Genomic DNA, 21586 nt, shown 5'->3' with positions numbered 1-21586 from the left:
TACTAACTTATCTGTTTTTTGTTGTTGGATCAAATTTCAAGGGTCTGGATTACTTGATTTGGTGGCTTTGGAGAAAGAGATCATCTCCAAATCTCTTTCTCATAAAGTGTTGACCATCACGTAGTCCCTGTCCGGTCCAAAGAGCCTTCGATGTGGAGAAAGGATCATCGTCGGGTCCTCTTCGTGAGGATCCCGAGAATCCTCCAAACACATCCGTTCATCGTACATCATGCGGTTAATTTTTGTCAGAGACTGTTTATATTCAATTTTAAATAAAGAATTTACAATGATTTCTGACTGCACGAGGTACAGATGCGATTGGAGGATCCCCATAATCCTCACAAAAAGGATCAGGTGAGGATCCTCTCGATTTGATATGAACCAACATTGAAAATTTCCTTCAATTTTTTATTTTATTTCTTAAATTTTTTGTCACTTTATTTAGAATGAATTCACTGTCATCGTGGTATTCTCCGCTCGAGAAATGTAAGGAAATTCTCTTAAAAATGAGACTCTCCATGATCTATCTGTCCTATCATGTTTTTGTTACAATGTTTTATAATGTTAGCACGAAAATTGACGTTAAACTATGACGTAGCAAATAATTCATGAAAAGTCTCACTTTGAGGGAGAGTCCTTGCAACATTTCTCTTCTCCGCTATCATACCATTTCAACATAATAATATATTGTCATTTGAAAAAAAAATTACGCAATAGTAATTCATAATTAATTGAAATGAAACACTACACGGTGAGCTAAGTGAGAAGTATTCTCGTCTCTAATTCACCTTGTGTTAAGCTTGCTCTGAATACGAAATAAACATCTAATGGGCTTATAGCGCCGCCTATATTATCTTAGCAGACGACGCCACTAATGATATGTATCTTGTTTGCAAGAGAGAATTTCTCGTGAGTGCAAAGCAATAATAGGACTGGCACACTGGAAGTTGCATGGTTGTTCTGGATCCCACAAACTGCATCAGACTGAGACATCACTTACGGTTATGGGTAATAAGAACAAGAGCAGAGATGATAAAAGAAAGGTTGCAGAGTACATGAAAAAGTTAAAAATGAATAGTGAAAAAGATTAGGGTGCTAAAACTCACGATGATTTGTTTTAGTGATGGCAACCCTCTCCGGATCTCACACTTTAGAACTCCCGATCGAGCAATTAAAATCTTGCCATCTTTCTTGGTATTTTTACTAGCTCATCTCACACATAATTTTTTTCTTCCAAGGATCAGATATCACTCTTTTAAGCAATTCGAATTATTTGGTCCGCCAACTGTGGAGTGTGAGGTTCGAAAAGGATCTAACCTCTTTTGAGGATGGGCCTGCACGCTAACAAATATCAAATGAGAGTCGACAACACATTTAATCCGGCCATGAAAATGAACAGACTATCGATAAACGAACAAACTGTTCATTGTATTCAATTGCATGACATGTCGTTCTCACTTCCCTTGTCATTGCATGTATTTCATAACTCGCTCGGGCCACATACAGAGGCCACCAATACGACCCTTCACTACGAGAGAAACTTTCATGCATTGCTTGTTGTATACTCTTTTTTCTATATCTGCAGTTCTTTATACAAACAGATAAACCACAGAAGAAACTTGAATTAATATTTGTTTACCCAAGAAATGTTAAGGGGATTATTTCAAAGTAGGACTCTCTGCCATCTCACAATTTAACGTCAATTTTCGTGCCAATATTATAAAATATTATACAAAAAATATAAGTTGACAAAGAGTTTATGAAGAATCTCATTTGGTTGTGCTTTGAAAATTGTACATATTGAGAGTCGAAAGGTGACAAATAGAGTTGTACTCAGTTGGTTGTGAGATTGCATGATCATCCCTACTCAAGTTTGTCTGCTCATTCACACAGAAAATCTCATGATTCCCAATACACAATACAAAGTCAGTTCTTACTATATCAAGCAAAACATGTGCAATGTTTGTATTGAAAACGAACAGACTATCAATAAACAAGCAAACTATTCATTGTATTCAATTGCATGACATGTCGTTCTCACTTCCTTTGTCATTGCATGCATTTGATAACTCGCTCGGGCCATACAGAGGCCACCAATACGACCCTCTACTACGAGAGAAACTTCCATGCATCGATTGTTGTATACTCTTTTTTCTATATATGTCGTTATTTATACAAACAGATAAACCACGAAAGAAATTTGAATTAATATTTGTTTACCCAAGAAATGTTAGGGGGACTATTTCAAAGTAGGACTCTCTGCCACTTCATAGTTTAACATCAATTTTCGTGCCAACATTATAAAATATTATGCGAAAAACATAAGTTGACAGAGTTTATGAAGAATCTCATTTGGTTGTGCTTTGAAAATTTTACATATTGAGAGTCGAAAGGTGCCAAAATAGAGTTGTACTCATTTGGTTGTGAGATTGCATGACCATCCCTACTCAAATTTCTCTGCTCATTCACACAGAAAATATCATGATTCCCAATACACAATACAAAGTAGTGCCTACTAAATCAAGCAAAACATGTGCAATGTTTGTATTGACAAAACATGTGCAATGTTTGTATTGACAAAACATGGAGGTAAAGTAAATCAGCCCTAATTTTTTTCTATAGGAATATATGCATACAATGTAAGAAAGATACACTTCAAATTTTAAAAATTTGGGGCTCGTTTGAAAATACTTTCAAAATGACTGAAAGCGTTGGAAGAAGCACTAAAGTGTTTTTTCAGGATCCACTTGAATTTTACTAAGGATTGGTTTAAAAAAAATTCACTAAAAGCACTTCCAAATGAGCTCTTGATCTGTCAGACGGTGGATTTAACACATTTGTATTTATATTTTATTGTTGCCATCAATAATCCGTTGTAGTCTAGTTGGTCAGGATATTCGGCTCTCACCCGAAAGACCCGGGTTCAAGTCCCGGCAACGGAACTCTGTTTTTTTCCATTATTTTTGCTTTTGAGGTTTTTAATTTCACATGGGCTTATGCCAAAGGCCCAAATTCCTACACCACCAATCCCTTACTTCTTTGGTTTCGTTTTTCCAGGTTATTACTTGTTCCTTCCTGCTTTCTCTACTCGGGGGAGGGGAGGGATCCTTGATAATATTTGTCAGAATTTGTAGAATTATGAGAGACGGGTCATACAATCCGTCAGGTGTGGAATTTTATCATAAAAGGTCTCAGTATTAGTTAGAGTGAGATTATGATACTTAAACTATTATTTTATCATTGATACGGCCGATGTGGGATATTTCAACATGCCCCCTCACGCGGGACCCAATTAGTGGGTCACACGTGACGTGGGAGATCCACACATCGACAACCACAATCACGTAAAGCAAAGGGGACTCACCCTACACGCGGGGCCAAGGGACCCAACATCATCGCGCGGGGCCAAGGGGACCCATCCATCACGTGGCAGTATAGTATAGTATGGGCCCGCTCCCTTACTTTGATGCCATGTAGAATTATCAGAGAGACGGGCCATACGGCCCACTTTCAACAACACCGATATTGTCCTCAACTTAGTAATTACCACCTGCACAATCCGTCAGGTGTGAGGTTTTATCACAAAATGCCTCGGTATTAGTTGGAGTGAGATTATGACATTTAAACTATTATTTTATCATTAATACGGCTGTGGGACATTTCAACAGAATTCAGAAGCAATTTCCAGATTCTAGTGCCACTGCATGCAGCTGTTGCATTTGAACAAGTCGTCTGTGGAGATCGAACTAAAGTTATCGGCGTTTAAAACGTTCATAGATCTTGCTGGTAACGAGCTCACGTCCGACGACTTCGAAATTGTCCTTTCCCTGCTGTTCTTCAGCTGTTCTTTTGGTCATGATCCTGGGATATGGGTTACCACTGCAATTCCAAGGTTGTTGGGTATGCGAACAACTACATTGTCGATGGGTGTTTGAGTGACTCCTCGACCTCGAGTACATGGCTTGTGAGCATCTTATTGAAGGTTGCTCAAAAAAACAATCTGGACGTTAACGTTGATCGGGCATTGATCGTGTATGTATTCTAGGGTTGATACCATCGATTATCTTGTGGAAGATTACATTCCAAAGGTTTCGAGCGTCCTCTGATCATGGCTGCCATGATTCTCTGTAAGCAATTTTCGGAATGGTTTGTTAAAAGGAGCTGCCTGGACTTGGACCTCCGGGCAACTCTCGGAATTGCAACTTCTTGCGGCCAAGTTGATTTTGCTGCCTATCTCTTTCCTCATATCCCTCGTCATCCCCTTACAAAGCAAGGAACTCGAATTCTCAGGGCTGCTGGTGTAACCTTCCACTCTATCGGGGAGTGTGTCAATGCAGCGAGCGGCTATTTGGTGTCGCAAAGGCTGAGAGGGGCAGCTCTTGTATATTTTGACAAAAACTTCTAACAACATATATATCAACAGTGCCTGTTTTGATGATAACTGCAACTGAGCAGGTAGCTTATTATTTCTTGTGTGAATTCCTTCCCGTTCCCCTACTATATGCCTCCCATCGTCAGTCTAAGGAAAATGATCTCCGCATACCTGTTTTCTCTTCGATGCACTTTTAATTCATTCAAAGGTTATGATATCCACACCCTTTTAATTTTTAGCCGTCGGATTGGATGAAGTAAAAAAGATCAACGAACATAAATTAACAAAGGGTATGCGAGAAGTAAAATGAGATGTGTGGATAGCAGACCCCTTTATTCAATTTCAATTTAAAAACTAGAAAAAAAGAAGAAGACTGTAGAGTATAAAAGATTGCGGACATCATTTTCCCGTTTTGTGAGTGAATTAGAAGCAAAGAAGGGTAAAGGCCATGGCCTTTAGAAAGTGAGACACGAAGCGTGAGCGTTCCGGCCCTATCTATGCTTTCATTTCATGGTCCTGCCAAATGGAGAAATTTTTAATTGTGATGGGAACATAGATGATACATCATGTGTTTTTACGTAAGACATGAAAAATTTTATTTTTGATGTTATTAACTTTTTGACACACACATCTCACTATTTATATAATGACACGTGATGTACTATCATGTGTGACAATCACACTGAAAAATCTCTATGTCCGATGAACCTAGCAGGCAGCTACCTGGCTAATAGAAATAAGGGAATTTTAACGAAAAAATTATTAACAAAAAACTACACTTTTACACTAAAAAGTCAATCATAATACTATTTATTTTACTCTTTATTTTATCTTTATCGTTAAAATTCAAGATTTTCAAATTTTTTACATTAGTTTTCTTAAAAATAAAGGGATCACATCTGGTGCCAACATAAAAAATAGAAACCACGTGCTGGTCAACAATTTCCTAATAAAATCTGACGTGCAAGCAAAGGCCCAGAGAATCTGATTAGGGGACCACGTGCCTGGCGAACGTTCAATCTTAACGGCTACTTTCCTGTCTCTACAGTTGTCGCCACGTGCTTCACCCCAATTGAGCATTAGTTATTTGGCGGGAACATCCGGGGAGCAACATACGCCTGATGATATGTCGCTTCGGTGAGTCCCCTCGCCTGCCAATATCATTCCATACCAATAATACACGGCAGGTGTATTACTAACATCACGTCACGTCACGATAACAGTATTATCTGTGCTATGTAAATCATTCTCGTATTTGAAATAAATTTTTTATCCCCGTTTGGAATCCAATGAATTTAGATTTTAAATTTATAAATTTTAGCTTATCTAACGGTGATAAATGAAATTGTGAATAAAAATATTTCATTTTAAATTTATTTATTTAAAAATTGAAATCTCACTATCTGGATCTAACCTCAACAACAACAACAACAACAAAGCCTTTTCCCACTAAGTGGGGTCGGCTATATGAATCCTAGAACGCCATTGCGCTCGGTTTTGTGTCATGTCCTCCGTTAGAACCAAGTACTTCTTTGCGGAAGCTGCCTTCATCAAGAAAACCATCGGGAAGGCGTCGAATTGCGAGCACCATTCCATCTTGAAAGGTGGCCTTGAATACCAGTCCATATCTTCCCCTGCTTAACACATTTTCCTCATCGAATTGTCTTGTTGCTTCCAATGCCTCTGCATACGTGATCTTGCTATTGAACATCACAAGTTTTGGCCCTCCATCGCCACTTCCCCGGCTGCTTTTATCCCCCGAGCTTGTTCGAGGGCTAGTTCGCTTCTTCTGCCCCCCGATTACCGTTTCTCTAAGTTTTGTCCGCCATTGATACACTGAATCGTGTTTCCAGCACACTGTTTGTTACATCCCACATCACTCAGGGGAAGTGGATCCTGTAAGCCGTCTTATTGGCTTCGAGTTCCATCGGAGCTCCAAAGTTAAGCAATTTCGTGCGAAAACAATCCCATGATGGGGAACCCACTGAGAGGTTCTCGTGTGAGTTCCCACAAACAAAACCGTAAAGACGTGATCGGGATCCAAAGCAGACAACATCGTACTACAATGAAGTCAAGTCTGGAATGTGATGGGGCCGGGCCAGGATGTGACACTGGTCAAAGTTAATTGAGCAAAAGTAGGAAAAAACCAGGAATAAAAACAATAGTAGAAAATGAATCAATCAGAAACCTAAAACTGCTGCAATGAAGATAATGCAGTCTTTTTTTTTTCTTTTTCATTTTTTTTTGGTTAAAAGCTGAAATTGAAAATTAGGCTGGCGAAGGCAGAGAGGTCGGATCAGCTGAGGACGGGATGTCGGGTCCGACTCTGCAACCTTCAAGCATGAACACAATGTCGGCAATAGATGGTCGATCAAGCGGATCAGGAGCCGTGCAAAGAAGCCCTACTTTCACTCCCAGCAAGAACTCTTCCCAGTCTGACGATTCCGGGTCAAGTTCGAGCAGCCCGGGCTCGAGCAGCTCGGAAACTTGACCGTTCTGAAGTTGCTTCTTCACCCACTTCACAATGTCTTCGTCTTGAGTAAACGTCACCGGATTCCTCCCGGTCAGTATCTCCATCAATACAATCCCAAAACTATACACATCGGCTTCTTTCGTTGCTTGCCCTGTTAATGCAGCTTCGGGGGACACGTAGCCTAAGGAGCCGATCGTGGTTGAAGACGAGGAAGCTTTTGCTGGTGTGGCTATGGTTACCCGGTCTAGACCAAATTCGGATAAATGGGCTTCGAAATCAGCATCAAAAAGAACGTTCTGCGGCTTCACATCGCCGTGTACCATTGAGGCAGAGTGCAGGTAGGCTAATCCACGAGCAATGCCGAGTGCTATGAGGTGCCTCATTGGCCAATTTAGTACATGCCCGTCTTGGTGAGAGGCCTCTTGTAGAAGAGCGCTTAAGTTTCCATTGGGCATGTAATCGTACACAAGGAGCCTCACGTCAGGAGGACCGGCATAATAGCCTCGTAAAACTGTTAGGTTTCGATGCTTCACCTTGCCAAGATCTTCAGCTTCTTTGCGGAAGCTGCCTTCATCAAGAAAACCATCGGGAAGCCGTCGAATGGCGAGCACCATTCCATCTTGAAATGTGGCCTTGAAAACCAGTCCATATCTTCCCCTGCTTAACACATTTTCCTCATCGAATTGTCTCGTTGCTTCCAATGCCTCTGCATACGTGATCTTGCTATTGAACATCACAAGTTTTGGCCCTCCATCGCCACTTCCCCGGCTGCTTTTATCCCCTGAGCTTGTTCGAGGGCTAGTTCGCTTCTTCTGCCCCCCGATTACCGTTTCTCTAAGTTTTGTCCGCCATCGCAGTAGGCTGTAAATATAGCCACAACAACACAACGCCAGAAGAAAAGCTCCTCCCACAGCCACCGCAATCAGTAAAGTCAACCTGTTTCTTTTTCTCCTTCTCACATCTGCACATTCTCTATCCAATGGCTTCCCACATAAATCTCCATTCCTTGCAAACACAGAAGGATCGTTGAACTGAGAACCCAGTGGCTTCGGAATCTCTCCAGCAAGGTTGTTGTTTGATAAGTTCAGGTATTTCAAGTGAGGGATGATGAGCGAAAGATCTTCCGGGATGGTGCCACTCAAATTGTTAGAGGAAAGATCCAACACTGTGAGGTTCAATAACTTAGGCAATGAGTGTGGTATTTGACCTGAAAGTCGATTCCCACCTAACAACAGAGAAGTCAAAGAAGAGCAATTGGAAATCTCCTTTGGGATTTCACCCGTCAACTTATTATGACCTAGATTGAGCTCTTTCAAATTGGATAGGCGAGAGATATCGCCTGGAATTTTGCCACCTAACTGATTAGAACGAAGCTCGAGCACTCCAAGATTCAAACTATCTCCAAGCTCTTGTGGGATTGTACCCGAAATGCGATTTCCAGACAATGATAGAACAACTAATGAGTTGAGAAATCCATAAGTTGTAGGAATATCACCAGTAAAAGCATTGTAAGATAGGTTAAGATAGTTCAAACTAATCAAACTACTAAAACCTTGAGGGACATCTCCTGATAAGTGATTTTCCTGCACAGCAACCAGTTGTAAATTTGGCAACCCGAAAATCTGAACCGGCAACTCCCCTGAAAGCTTCTGTATACTCAAATCAAGTGTTTCAAGCTTCATCAAACCGCCAATGCTCGCAGGAACACTCCCCGAAAACCCACAATTGCTCAAGTTCAAAACCTGCAAGCTCTTCAACTCTCCAACATTAATAAGTTCACCAGAAAACTTGTTATTACTCAGATTCAAACTAGTCAAGTTGCTTAGCTGCATCATTAGCTCATCAGGAACTTTCCCGGTCAGATTATTGTTGCTCAAATCCAAAGATTCGAGCTGCGAAAGCGCTCCTAAACTCACCGGAATGGGACCGGAGAATAAATTCCCACCCAAAGACAACACCTTCAAGCTCCTCATTCCTGCTAAAAAAAGTGGAACTTGACCTGCAAACCTATTTCCTTCAACATCAAGGACCTGCAACAAGCTACATTTCACGATCTCACCAGGAATTTCACCGGACAGCGAGTTATTTGCCACCCGAAACTCCTCCAACCGGAGAAGATTGCCAATCTCCGGCGGCAATTGACCCGAAAACAAGTTTCCAGAAAGATCTAGAACTTTCATAATTGTCGTCACGTTTGTCAACCAATATGGGAAGGAGCCACTTATCTGATTGGATTTTAAGCCCAAAACCCCCAATGCACTCGAACATTTTGAGATATCTGGCGGCTCAGCGATGCTCGTGAGCGCATTGAATCCGAGCTCCACAATCCTCAACGACGAGTCGTTGTTTGCAGTACTGCACAACAACGACGTGGGGACCGCCCCTGACAGCTCGTTCCGCGACAGCGACACCACCTGAAGCTTCGGCATCGCTCCTATCGTCGTTGGAATCAGACCTCTCAGCGCATTGTCGTCGGCGCTCAAATGTACGAGTGAGGAGCAGTTGGAAATCGCCGAAGGCAGGGTACCGTGCAGCTGGTTCGAGTCCAACCACAGATACTCAAGATTCTTGAGACGTCCGATAGTCACCGGGACACTGCCAGAGAACCGATTGAACGAGAGATTGATAAGCTGGAGGCTTGAATCGGCGGAGAAGTTCGTCGGAATCTCACCAGAGAATGTGTTCGACGAGAGGTCGAGGTAACGGAGCCTCACCGGAATGTCGCCGGAGATTTTTCCAGAGAGGAAATTGTGAGCGACGTTGAGGATTTGGAGGTTGGTGAGGTTGAAAATCGCCGGCGGAAGAGTTCCGGTGAGCGAGTTGCCGTGCAGGTAAACAGCCCGTAAGAGAGCGCATTGGGAGAGAGAAGGAGGTATGGCGCCATTGAAGTTGTTGCTGTAGAGGCTGAGCTTGCGGAGTTCGCGGAGGCTGGCGAGGTGGTCAGTAATTCGGCCGCCAAGGTGGAGACGAGGCAGGCGGAGCTCCCGCACCCGGTTGTTGTAACAGACGACGCCGCGCCAGTCACACGGGGCCGACGGCGTGGACGTATCCCAGCCGTCGAGAGCGCCAAGAGGGTCGTGGAGGTTACGCTTAAACGCCGTTAACGCTTGGATCTCAGAGAGTACCGTTTCCGCACTCGGCCGTTGAGCCACTGTTAAGGTGGTGGGGAAATAAATAGTTGGAATAGCAATTGTTATGAGGAAGAGGAAAGCGAGCGTCGCCATGAGAGAGGCCAGAGGGAGGACTGGAACGCAGAATGTGCTGGGTTTATAGATTAGTTACGCTGCTGGGTTTGTGGTGGTGGAGGGAGGAGGTGGATCGAGAGGCCGCCATTGTTGCAGATAAGAAGGAGAAGAAGATCTGCTCAGAGGAAAGAGAAGGCGGAGAGAAAGAGGGAGAGAGTTAGGGTTCCAAGTGAGCAGCTGATGAGTGATACTTACTGAGGACTGAAGTGGCAGTGGTGGTGTTTTACTGTGCGGGCAGATGTATGGTAAGTTCACAACCAGTCAATGGGCAGATGCCACGTGTAAAAGGTATGTACTTGGCTCGCTATTGGAGTCAAAGATCGGATCTCTTCGGGTGAAAGTCTTTCGTACTTGTGGACGACAATTTTGCCAAAAAAAGGGGAAAAGCAAGTCTCAGAGCTCCCTTTTTACTTAGTTGGAGTTTAACGAAAAATTCTTATTACCGTCTACTTTAACGAAAAATTATATTTTTATATTAAAAAGTCAATTATGTTACTATTTATTTTACCTTTTATTTTATCTTTATGTTAAAACTCAAAATTTTCAAGTTTTTTTCATTAGTTTTTCATTTATTTATTTGTTTATTTATTTTCAATTTTTAGTTGAAAAATAAATAAATAAATGAAATAAGGTGGAGAAAGAAGAGAGAGGCTTCTCGCAGGATTCTTATTGTAAGGATATTGAGAATTTTCTAATTACATTCGTTTAATATGTATTGTGTTGTCAATTTTCTTCAATTACTATTTATATTCAATTTTAAATAAAAAAAATTATAATGATTACTGATCACACTATATACGATAAATATATATAATTTAAAGATTCCTGAAATCCTTACAAAGAGAATCCGGCGAATATCCTCGATAAAGAAAATGAGAGTAATAATTGGAGCGGTCCCCCTCAAAAGGTCAATGATGTTGTCCATGGCGACTGTTGTAAAAAGGCGGGGAAGATGCGCGGGAGAAAAGGTCGAAAGCGTTACTTTCTTAAGCAAATAATTTCAAACATACACTCAACCGAAAGGTCGTTGTGACAGCGTCCCAACTCAATCCAACAGTGCCTTGTGTGTTAACTTACGACAAGATATAAAATATCGATGATATCGGAAATATCGGTAGTTTAAAAATACGGAAATTTAAATGAAAATATCGAGATATTATCGATATCGATAAAAATTGAATAAAAACTACGGAAATTGTACAAAAAACTTGAAAATTTTTATTGAAACTTTGCAGGATGTTTATTTAGTCAATTATCTATTAGTTTATCACAAAAAATTGAAATGAAATGCATTGCATGATGGATTTAAGTTGATTATATAGCGAGCTGGCAAACATTGTGAGGGTAGAGAATATGTAGTAATTAATTAAATAAATTTAAACACACCATAATCATTTATATATAATGAATTAGTACAATATTTTACACTTTATACATTGCATGGTAAGATACATGAGTGACTTAGTACCACATAGAGTTCCTATGAGATTCAAAATTTTCACTATCTTCATCATCTTTATGTGTAGAGTAAGTATATTTTAGCATATTTTCACAAAAACATAAGTGATATGGTGGTCAAGGTGTTGAAGGAATAAAATGGGAGGGGTTCGAATCCCCTTGATGTTTTAAAGACAAAATTATATTAGTTTCCAATAAAAAAAACACAATTATATTAGTATTTTATTGCTTTCTCAAAGACTTATGCCGACATCCACACTCATCTTCTCTCTTTCCTAAACGCACCCATACCACACAAATTTCTATCATCCACCTGTGTCTCTCTCTCTCTCTTGCCCACATCACTCTCTTTCTCAGCCAAACAAAATCATATGTTCATCTATCCCTACCTCTCTCTCACTCCTCTCAGATCTTAGCTTTACCTTCGTTTTTTTCTTTGAAACAAAAACAGCGAGGGATGGAGCCGGGGTGGAGATGGGAACAGCAGCGGTGGCGGCGCAGGAACGGGAGGAAACAGCGGGGGATGGAGCCGGGGCGGAGATGGGAACTTCGACGACTCGTCTTCGTCGTCGTCGGTTTCGAGATTCGGAGTTCTGGGTATGTTTCTTAATGGGTGGAGATCCCGAATCGCCACCGATCCGTAGTTCCCTTTCAAGGTTCTAATGAAGGAGGTGGTATGAGTCAGCTCCGACCGTTTCGCGGCAAACGGAAGTTATAAACACATTCCTCTCCTCTTGTATTTCATTTTGATACCTAGATCGGAATAGGGTGCTCTTTTACAGTCGGCCGGAGTTGTAGAAGCTTTGACGTTCTTCTCTGATTCGCATCACCCTAAAATATCGCGATATTATCAGTAATATCGCGATATTATCGATAATATCGCGATATTTTGACGAAAATGCAGTGGATAAGTATTAAAATATCGCTCTTTCACAAAACCGATATTATCAGTGAAATATCGCTGATAATATCGGCATTTCAGACCATGCTTACGACATAGTAGTTTTTAAAGAAAACAAACGAAAAGTTCAAAAAAAACTTTAGTTTTAATGAAAAATGGTAAATAAATGTGTAATGAATAATACTAGAGAAAAGTAAAAATATGATTTTTCGTCACAAGTGAACAATATCATGAATATTTCATTAAAACTTCCTAGTTTTTAAGGGTAATAATTTATGTTCCCTCTTTGTAGTTTGTACTAACTTAGCATATTCCTGGTATGTGTTGCTTTTTTAATCAAAAGATTAGAAAGCACCCCTTCTCCAGAAGTTACGGGGCCATTTTGCCGAATTCTTTCAACATGGTTCTCTCAAGCGTCATAGTATACTCTACTTGTTCTCTCAAGCGTCCTAGTATACTCTACTTGTTCACTGCTATTGGTTTGGGGCACGGTCAGTTCACCGGGAGAATCGCCTTCCCAATTCGAAGTTTTTTCCTGGAAGTTTCAGCCTTGTTGACTATGACAACAGTCGTGACTATAAACAGACTCAAGACTATGATGGGGCAGTACGCTCTGCTCTCTCGCGACCCAGTCAACTAAGAAACAAGAGAGACAAACAGGGCCTTGCGAAAATCATTTTTCGCTCTTAAATTGGTTTGGAATACCGGAACAGTTGCTTTCCGGTTAGAGGTAAGTTGGAACACGTCCACAGGTGCTTATGGCCTTTAACTCGCTCAAACCTGCACTGTATCGGGCAGTGACCGAGGTGGTTATTAGAACTCACTTAAATATATGTCCACTGTAATGAGAGCAGCAGAACAACAACAACAATAACAAAGCCTTCTTCAAGTGAGGTCTGCATAAATCTTAAAACGTCATTGCGCTCGGTTTCATGCCGAGAGCAGCAGAATACAGGTTTAAAAAATGGTGGTAAAAGTAATTCTGCCCTCGTTTTTCCTTTATTAATGTACAGACCGTACACTAGAAGTAGGAATTTTATGCATACAGAGAGTATCAAAGATACATGAATTTGAAGATTCATCCGTGAAAGTAATGACTAGTAAGACTGTACATAAAAAATGAAATAAAACAAAAAATAAAAAAAGGAGACGACTAAATACACTTTTCAGTTTTCAGGCAGGTGTCAAACCTTCAGGAAAGGATTCAACGGCAGGGTCCGGCGAAAGAAATCTACGGCAAGCATAAAAAACAGCTGAATGGAAACGATCGGGTTGGTCTATGAATACAAAGTGCCCAGCCTGCAAATTTTTATCAGGAAGAACTTTATTCATCGAGATCAAATTCAACTAAGGACAATAACTTCATGGATAAATAGAAGGGAGAGAAACAACATACATCTGGAATCCTAATGATCTCGCACGGGACCTTCATCTTTTTGCCAGCTTCTTGAGCCCCTTGGTAGTTCATCCAGTCTTGATAACCATAAATAAAAGTAGTCGGCACTTTCCACTCTGATGCACTGTACATAAAAGAGGAGGACTACATGTAAATGATTTGCTCAAAGCAAGTTTATTACAATGAACTTCCAACTCTTCTGTGATATTGAATAAAGAGATTAGTAGCATCGGACCTGTGTATAAGGGGACTCCTAGCAAACGCACCGAAAGAAAATATATACTTTAAGCACAGCTCCCCGCTAGCTTTGGCTGCTAAAGTATGGTACACATAATCTGCAATTGAAGAAAAGAAACCATCAAGATCTTAAAAGGTAGGATATGTGTGTTCTGTGCACAAACAAATTGATCTTAAATTACCTGTTAGAAGTCGGGATTCCTCTCCAGTTAGCGTGGTCCCTGTTGAATAAGAACCAAACCTCGCAGTTGTGTAACTTCGAACAAGATTTGGACCCAAAGGCCCTAGCCCTCTGCAAAAATAAGGTAAACATGTACAAACATAAGATCTAAGGAAAGCATAATATGAACCACCTGTTTCTCTCTTTCATCTCTAATCCACCACTAATTTTTGGAAGGAATGGATTTCAATGTGCCACAATGGCTCCAAATGTGCGTGGTATGAATGAGAAAAAAGTACTTTGTGTCCAAACTGACAATTTGAACAAAAGCAACACACGACTTGAAAAATGATTTAGAAAACAAAGAAATATGTGGCATGCCTCCGTGCTTCTTTTGGGCCATTCCTCTTAGGAAAAGGGTGAGAGAGAAGGGAAAGCATGGGAAATCAGTATGGGTGGAGGTGGGAAGCTGAAGTTGTTTCAAATAAATGCAAAAGGATCATATTTCCAATGACTTAGTTTTAGAGGTTCATAGCAAACGTGTAATAGTTGTAACCTGCATCTGTAAAGTGTACAACTACCAGATCAGAAACCTAAATAAATGATTGAAATGGATATACGTACCATGCACGATATGATTTTGCAAATTGTATCAACATTTGTATAGGGAAGAAAAAAAAAAGAGTTATCTACCTGACTAGCTTCTGAGGAGTAAAATTAGACTCCCACAAATGGTTAAAAATTGCTCCTTTCCACGTTGCTTTGAATTGGTTAAGCCTCTCGTACGATGTATCCGTCTCCGATGAAAACCCAGCAGATCCCACTAAAATCAAATGCTTAACGTGCTCTGGATGCTATCATAAAAATAAAGATTACGATCATGAATACAGAAACTGCCACCCTTATTCCTATATTCAACTAAACATATGGGATATCAAATACCTTCAGAGCGTACTTCGATGCAACATACCCACCAAATGAATGCCCAAGTAATATAAAGTTGCTGAGGTTTTTGGCTTTTCGCCATTCCTCAAAGGAATCAATGAACCATGCCTCAGTTTCTGCATTACCAGTTGCAAGTTAATTACTCTGGAAAAATTACGTTGCGCATACTTACAGATTAATAGTGAAACAAACTTTTCACCACCGTCAAAGTTAAAACGTGCGGAACAAAGAAAATTACCTTCAGTGCTTTTGCATGTAAAATCAGGCCTGCTTGATCCGCCCCAACTGTAAATAAGATTAAACCAAGGATTTGAGCACAAAATGTCTAACAGAAATACACCCCAAAAAGCACCATCTAACATGGAAGTACAAAAGGTTAAAAATGACTGGCATCAAACATGAAAGGAAGTTGTGTGTATTTCTAACGTTTTCGAAATCAGATGGAAAAGAAACCAAAGTGCGCAGTAGAGCTACTATGGAGAGCACCAAAATAAAAGCCTTCAAACTCAGAGCTAGAAAAATTTGTATCTCAACAAAGCCCATAGTAGATATCTACGAAATAATTTGAGTTCCGGAGCACCAGACACCAAAAATAGAAAAGAAAGGGGTTCTTTTTTTCCTTGAGATAACCAAGACTAAACATCTGGTACAAAAACCAACTACTTAAACATCAATTAGACTACTTAGCATTGCAACATTTATCTTCCCTCATTGCATTGGCATATATATAAAAGTTTTAACGTCACAATTGGAAACGAATGCGTATCATATTATCTTCAACGTAGTTTAGGTCGGTTGCACGCCATGGAATAACTTGAAGTATGTCAAAGTTTATACCTTTCAAAAGCGGTTAAAAAGAAAGCAAACAAAGAAGAAATCCAATGATCAATGTTAAGAGTCTGCTCACCCTATTTGATCAATGGCAATGACCCTGAACCGACTGGCAAGGGCATCGAAATTTCTAAAGAAGAAACCTTGAGAAGCACCGTATCCGTGAATCATAACAATCGTAGGAGAATTCTCTTTGCTGTCAAATGTAACCGTGTTGATTTGCCTTTCTTCATTGCTTTCGGATCGAAACCACCTGACTTTGGAGCCCGGCGGTCCAGAGCCTATATTCACCCGTTCTTGAACATAAGGAGTCCTGCAAAATTCAAGCAATTCCCATAATTTTGTCAGAATTCAACCCTTTCCACCGTTCAGTAAATTGAAGAAATTGAAAAGTTAGGGTTTGATCGCACGAAATTGACAAGAAATTGAGAAATCAGCCAACTTCAACTCCAAATTAAGGTTCTTATTACGATTGAAATTCAGAAAAAAAAAACCCAAAAAATGTGAACCTTCACGACGGCAATCAAACAAACTGAAGAGAGAGAGAGAGAGAGAGGTGGATTACTTGACAAGAGAAAGGAGGCGCTTCTCGGCGGCGATGATCTTATCGGTGGAGGTGGGGATCCAACGGAGGACAGAGGGCCACAAGGATCTGGATTTGGGGTTAGCCGCAGCAGCAACAGCAACGGATTCGTAGGCTGCAGCAACGGTGGCAGGGGAGGTTCCTAGGTCGCCGGACCTGCTGATTTCGTCGGCCATTCTCGACGAAATTCTACGCAGGTTCATACGCTTTCAACACAAAAATGGAAGCTTTGATTTTTGGCTGCGATTAGTAACCGACGATTATTTATATATACGCCGATTCCCTGCCAATGTTTCGCGCTTTTTTGGCTCCGACGGAAGGCGACTACTAGGGACACGTGTTAAATAAATTCCCGATCAGTCGTCAGCTTTGACGGTGATTCGAGTAAATACGTTGGCGATTACGTAAATTTCGGCCTTGTGGGGCCCACGCGAAACAGGAACTTAATCAACAAGCAACTTCCTCGCCAAGCGACCATTCAAGCTTTCCAAGTTCAAACACGATATCTTGTTTTTATTGTAGAGGCACATCAGCACATTAGTCGAAATATAACGGAATGACGATATTAAAGTGCGGCACTCATATTTAGATATTATATTGATTAGTTTTTAATTTTAGAGAAAAACTTGACGTGGGAAGTTAATTTCGATGACTGTTTGAGACAAAAACTGAATTTTAAATGAAAATATTATTCTTACTCAAGAAATATCAGAAGACTTTATTTAAAATCTTTTATTAAACATGAGCGTTCAGTGATTTGTTTTTTGAAAAAATACGATAGTATATTTTATTTCATAAAAAAAAAATAATACATCGTACAATTTATGAATCAACGCCATACACGTTCTTCTACAAGCAAAGTCAATAATAACGCTTGGAGGAGAACCATTCCATTCACAACCTTGAGACAAAGACATGCCAATCCGTGCTAGTGCTAGACAATAAGCAATAGAGTTTGCATTGCGGCGAGTATGGGTAACAGTAGCTTCAGTGATTGAATGGAGTAGTGCTTTGATGTCCTCCACAATTTGCCCAACTGTTGACAAATTGAGAGTGGAATTTCCCCAAAGGCTCTACAATCTGAAGTGAATTAGTCTCAAGAAATAAATTTAGAAAACCCCTATTGATAGCCAAATAACGATATTGATGGCCAAATAACCATTCAAAGCCAAATGTATAATTCTAGGTGTATGTGAAAGCAAAGGTGGAAATTTATCCACGAAAAGAATTAGATATGAAAGATACTTATCCATTATAATCCTTTGCAATTTGCCGGTATTACAAAGTGTAAGTTTATACGATGAGTAAAACCGTAAGCATATTGAATTATCCAATCCAATCCAGTTTAGAGAAACAAAGGACTTGTTTAGCCTCTATCATCGAACAGAAGTTAAATTACTCACTAAAATAATAGGATTGTTATGGAAATGTTTCCATATACCTAATCATTTCTAATCGGCTTTTTATTCAAAATAGTGCTCATAATTGGCACAACTCTCACTTTCACCCTTCATAATGAAATTCGATAGAAATGATCTCTGAATCTATTCATTGTAGATCAATTTGGTCAATTCGTAAAAAATCTTTTAATATCTTCGTTAAATTGTCATGTGAAAGACCATGTGATCACATTTTTAAAAGTATTTTTGTCAAACCAACCCCTCACCTTAACAAGAATATTGACAATTTTTTTCCGCAATGATAAAATGATTTTCGACGGACAATCTCTATAAGCACTTCTATCAATTTTCATTGTGAAATCAAAATGATGAATTATATCCATCTCAAGGACCATTTTGATGGAAAAGCCTTTCTAATCACCCCAAAATGAAAATCATTTACCTCTACTTTCACTATTCTTTGACTATAATAAATCAAACGCCCAAACGAGCCCTAAGGTCAACCAAAACACTTGTGTTGGATTCCTCAAATTATTTCACCTTCATAAACCAAACTCAAAATACTTAACGGACCGTTCCAGTAACTCGGTATTGCAACACATAACTGCCGGCCAACACATCCACAACTAAAATAAGAACGAACGTACTAAACACAATGATACATGCTATATAAATCTTGAACAAATCGACCTGGTAGAACACATCAATCACACCATACAAGAATCCGCACTGCACCACCGAAACAAAACTTACAAGTTTAACCAACAGTAAAGTAGTTCTCGATGAATAGCAGCAACCGCAAACGCCGCCAAGCACACCTTCTAGTCAGCTCTTGACTGCCCCGATCGGGAAGAGAGAATGATACCAACAATCAGACCGTACAGAGCAAGCGCTTCAGCAAAAATGAGAATGAGGATCATCCCAACGAAAAGCTTTGGCTGTTGTGCATTGGCTCTGCATAACACCAAAATGAAATCAGAGAAAACTCTCAATCAAACGGCAACACGACACCAAATACGAGTAACCACACACTGGCCTACAACTAGAATGAAGAGCATTATATTTTTAGATCATTAGGGAAATAAAAACACCGACGATTATAGGTTCTATGCAATAACACTTAAAGAGCTCTAACTGATTCTTAGCTGCAATATTCCTTTGATGGCCGTCTTCCATAGGAAAGTCAGCACAGTATTCTTTAAAAGTATTGGGTTTGAGCCATTCAGGACTACGGTCTGGTGGTATTCCTCTTCACTTGGAAGTGAGAGGTTTTAGGGTCAAATCTCATGGACGGTGAATTCGATACCAAATTAGGTTGCCCATTGTGTGACTTAGCCTAACCCCCTCACCTTAGTGTAAAAATATCGATGTATTCAAAAAAATAAATATAGGGTTTGAATTTTTTTCTCAAATGCAATGTTAAGAATCCCTTATATGTCAAAGCCCATAATAAATCAAGGACAAGACGCCGCAGAAAACTCGGTTCTCAAACAATCAAATCGATGTTCACTCTCTATCTAGTTAGAAACAATAATTACGCCAAGAAAACTTGATTCTTAAACAATCCAATCGATGTGGTATTGCAATTTATACAATCAGTTTCAGATTAAAATCGCAAAATGATAACAAAAAAATCTTAAATCAAATTGAAGCAGTGTAAAACCGAGACTGAAAATGCGAAAACTCCGAAAGCAAAACGAGAGATATTACCTAACACCGGCATCACCGACAATGCCGATAGCCATACCGGCAGAGAGACCAGCAAGGCCACAAGCTAGACCAGAGGAAAGATGAGCATAGCCATCGAAAAGGTAATAGGGTTTGGCCTTGGGATTGATACCGGTACTGATGATAACGGCGATGATAAGTCCGTAAATACCCAACACTCCCGCCATAACCACCGGCACGATCGACTTCATCACCAGCTCCGGCCTCATCACACCCATCGACGCCACTCCTACTCCGCTCTTCGCCGTCCCGTACGCAGCTCCCATGCCTGAAAAACACACAAAACCCGATCAAAATCCCTACATCCGCACCGACCAAACCCTAGGCGGTTAGATCTGGATCGAATCGGAACGTACAGGAGAAGACGAGGGCCGCGGCGGCGCCGAGGAACCCGAAGAACGGTGCCGTTTCATCGCCGCTGAAGGTTGTAGAAGACATTCTGCTCGATCAACGGACAGATATTCTTTGATCGGATCTGGCTTCTGATGGATTTGGTTTCCTTCTCTTCTCCTTGAATGCCTTTAAGCGTGCGTGTTTCGACTTTCGATCTCAGCCTCAATCGGTATGAGTATGTTATTACGTTTATACCCCGGGATTTAGAGGAGTCACGAGTTGACAAGATGTGCGTGTACAATACTTTGGGCCTTCTGTTATTCCCGTAATTAGAGTAATTTAAAATAAAACGTCTTTTACATGACGACATGAATTTAAACTTCGTTGATGACTAATTTAACGATTAATCTATCAAAATTTATTTGAGAACTTTAACAAAAAGCATCCGGTACTGTTCACTTTAACGAAAAACCACATTTTTACACTAAAAAATCAATCCTGATACTATTCACTTTACCCTTTATTTTGTCCTTATCATTAAAACTCAATGTTTTCAAGCCTTTTTCATTAGTTTTCCTAATTTATTTTGATTCACTCAAAAATAGAATATCGTCTTATAAAGAAAAACAAACTGTACCTTCGAAAATGGCTTATGCATACCCTTTTTCATCTTCTGCATTTGCAAAACCTCTCTTACTTATGATCCTTGACTCTCTCTCTGATTTGTTTAATCCAATTATTAGAAGGAAAAAAAAAGGAGCTTTTTAGTCAAAACAGTCCCTAAAATTGTGTAACTCCTTCCTTTAGCGTTGGAGATTTAAAATCGATAGGAATCGTCGCTGAGATTATTCACTATTAATCATTTTGGTCATTCCGTGAAAAATCTGATAAATTGAGGGTACTTTTGTCAAATCAACCCCTCCACTTGAAATGGTAATTTCTTCAATTTGACGATAATTTTTCACAGAAAAACCAAAATGATCGACGGTGGACAATCTCATAAACCACTTCTGATGATTTTAAATCTCAAAAATCAAAATGAGGAATTATGGCAAGCTTAAGAGATTATTTTGGCTAAAAAGCCAAAAGGAAAAACGTGAGGAAGAAAAACGGTGCATAAATCATTTGTCCTTTCACAAGGGTGGAACCAGCATAAGAAACTAAAAAACTTGCATGCAAACGGTCCGTTAAACTCCTCTGGAGGGAGAAAATTCCCTGCAACATAACAGCAAGTACCAAGTACATTGGAATTTTGGCCATTTCTTTAGTTTGCCAAATGTTCTGCAGTTGCATATTTTTGCCTAACAGTATTAAAACATCACATAAGCAATTAAAAGACAGTAACAAAGAATTCATCTCGAAATCATTGGACACGGACAGTGCATATGGAAAATTTCAAATGTTCGGCATCATTTGAACCCTCATCCCAGTAATTTAGGAAAAGAGAATGGTTAAATCTGATATCTTCCACTACTTGGTAATGCTAATCACTCAAATGGAATGGATACCATTACCAACTTTCGA

At 40.0% G+C, this 21586-nt stretch overlaps 3 protein-coding genes, 1 long non-coding RNA gene and 1 other non-coding gene across 5 annotated transcripts; 1 reads left to right on the top strand and 4 right to left on the bottom strand.

Annotated features, from left to right (window-relative positions):
* Nucleotides 1–651: 651 nt before the first annotated feature.
* Nucleotides 652–1210, bottom strand: LOC139198437 (uncharacterized). Its single transcript, XR_011583966.1, has 2 exons — nt 1107–1210; nt 652–974 (listed from the first exon to the last, which is right to left on the bottom strand). It is a non-coding gene; the product is annotated as an uncharacterized lncRNA (long non-coding RNA).
* Nucleotides 1211–2869: 1659 nt separating this feature from the next.
* Nucleotides 2870–2942, top strand: TRNAE-CUC (transfer RNA glutamic acid (anticodon CUC)). The gene has a single exon. It is a non-coding gene; the product is annotated as a tRNA-Glu (tRNA).
* Nucleotides 2943–6534: 3592 nt separating this feature from the next.
* LOC103440281 (probable LRR receptor-like serine/threonine-protein kinase At4g36180) lies at nt 6535–10277 on the bottom strand. Its single transcript, XM_008378958.4, has one exon. It carries the CDS (start codon nt 10067–10069, stop codon nt 6641–6643), a length of 3429 nt encoding a protein of 1142 aa, XP_008377180.3. The 5' UTR covers nt 10070–10277; the 3' UTR covers nt 6535–6640.
* Nucleotides 10278–13414: 3137 nt separating this feature from the next.
* Nucleotides 13415–16975, bottom strand: LOC103410427 (1-acylglycerol-3-phosphate O-acyltransferase-like). Its single transcript, XM_008349130.4, has 9 exons — nt 16584–16975; nt 16095–16331; nt 15426–15472; nt 15185–15303; nt 14936–15096; nt 14265–14374; nt 14081–14180; nt 13846–13969; nt 13415–13748 (listed from the first exon to the last, which is right to left on the bottom strand). Exons 1-9 carry the CDS (start codon nt 16802–16804, stop codon nt 13623–13625), a joined length of 1245 nt encoding a protein of 414 aa, XP_008347352.3. The 5' UTR covers nt 16805–16975; the 3' UTR covers nt 13415–13622.
* Nucleotides 16976–18523: 1548 nt separating this feature from the next.
* On the bottom strand, nt 18524–20486 carry LOC103410428 (V-type proton ATPase 16 kDa proteolipid subunit). The gene is made up of 3 exons (XM_008349131.4): nt 20086–20486; nt 19712–19997; nt 18524–18955 (listed from the first exon to the last, which is right to left on the bottom strand). Exons 1-3 carry the CDS (start codon nt 20165–20167, stop codon nt 18823–18825), a joined length of 501 nt encoding a protein of 166 aa, XP_008347353.1. The 5' UTR covers nt 20168–20486; the 3' UTR covers nt 18524–18822.
* Between the last annotated feature and the right edge of the window lie 1100 nt (nt 20487–21586).

The sequence above is a fragment of the Malus domestica genome, chromosome 08, assembly GCF_042453785.1.
Source record: "Malus domestica chromosome 08, GDT2T_hap1".
Taxonomy (NCBI): domain Eukaryota; kingdom Viridiplantae; phylum Streptophyta; class Magnoliopsida; order Rosales; family Rosaceae; genus Malus; species Malus domestica.
Note: the sequence above shows the minus strand (reverse complement) of the source record. Positions and strands in the feature narration are given on the sequence as shown.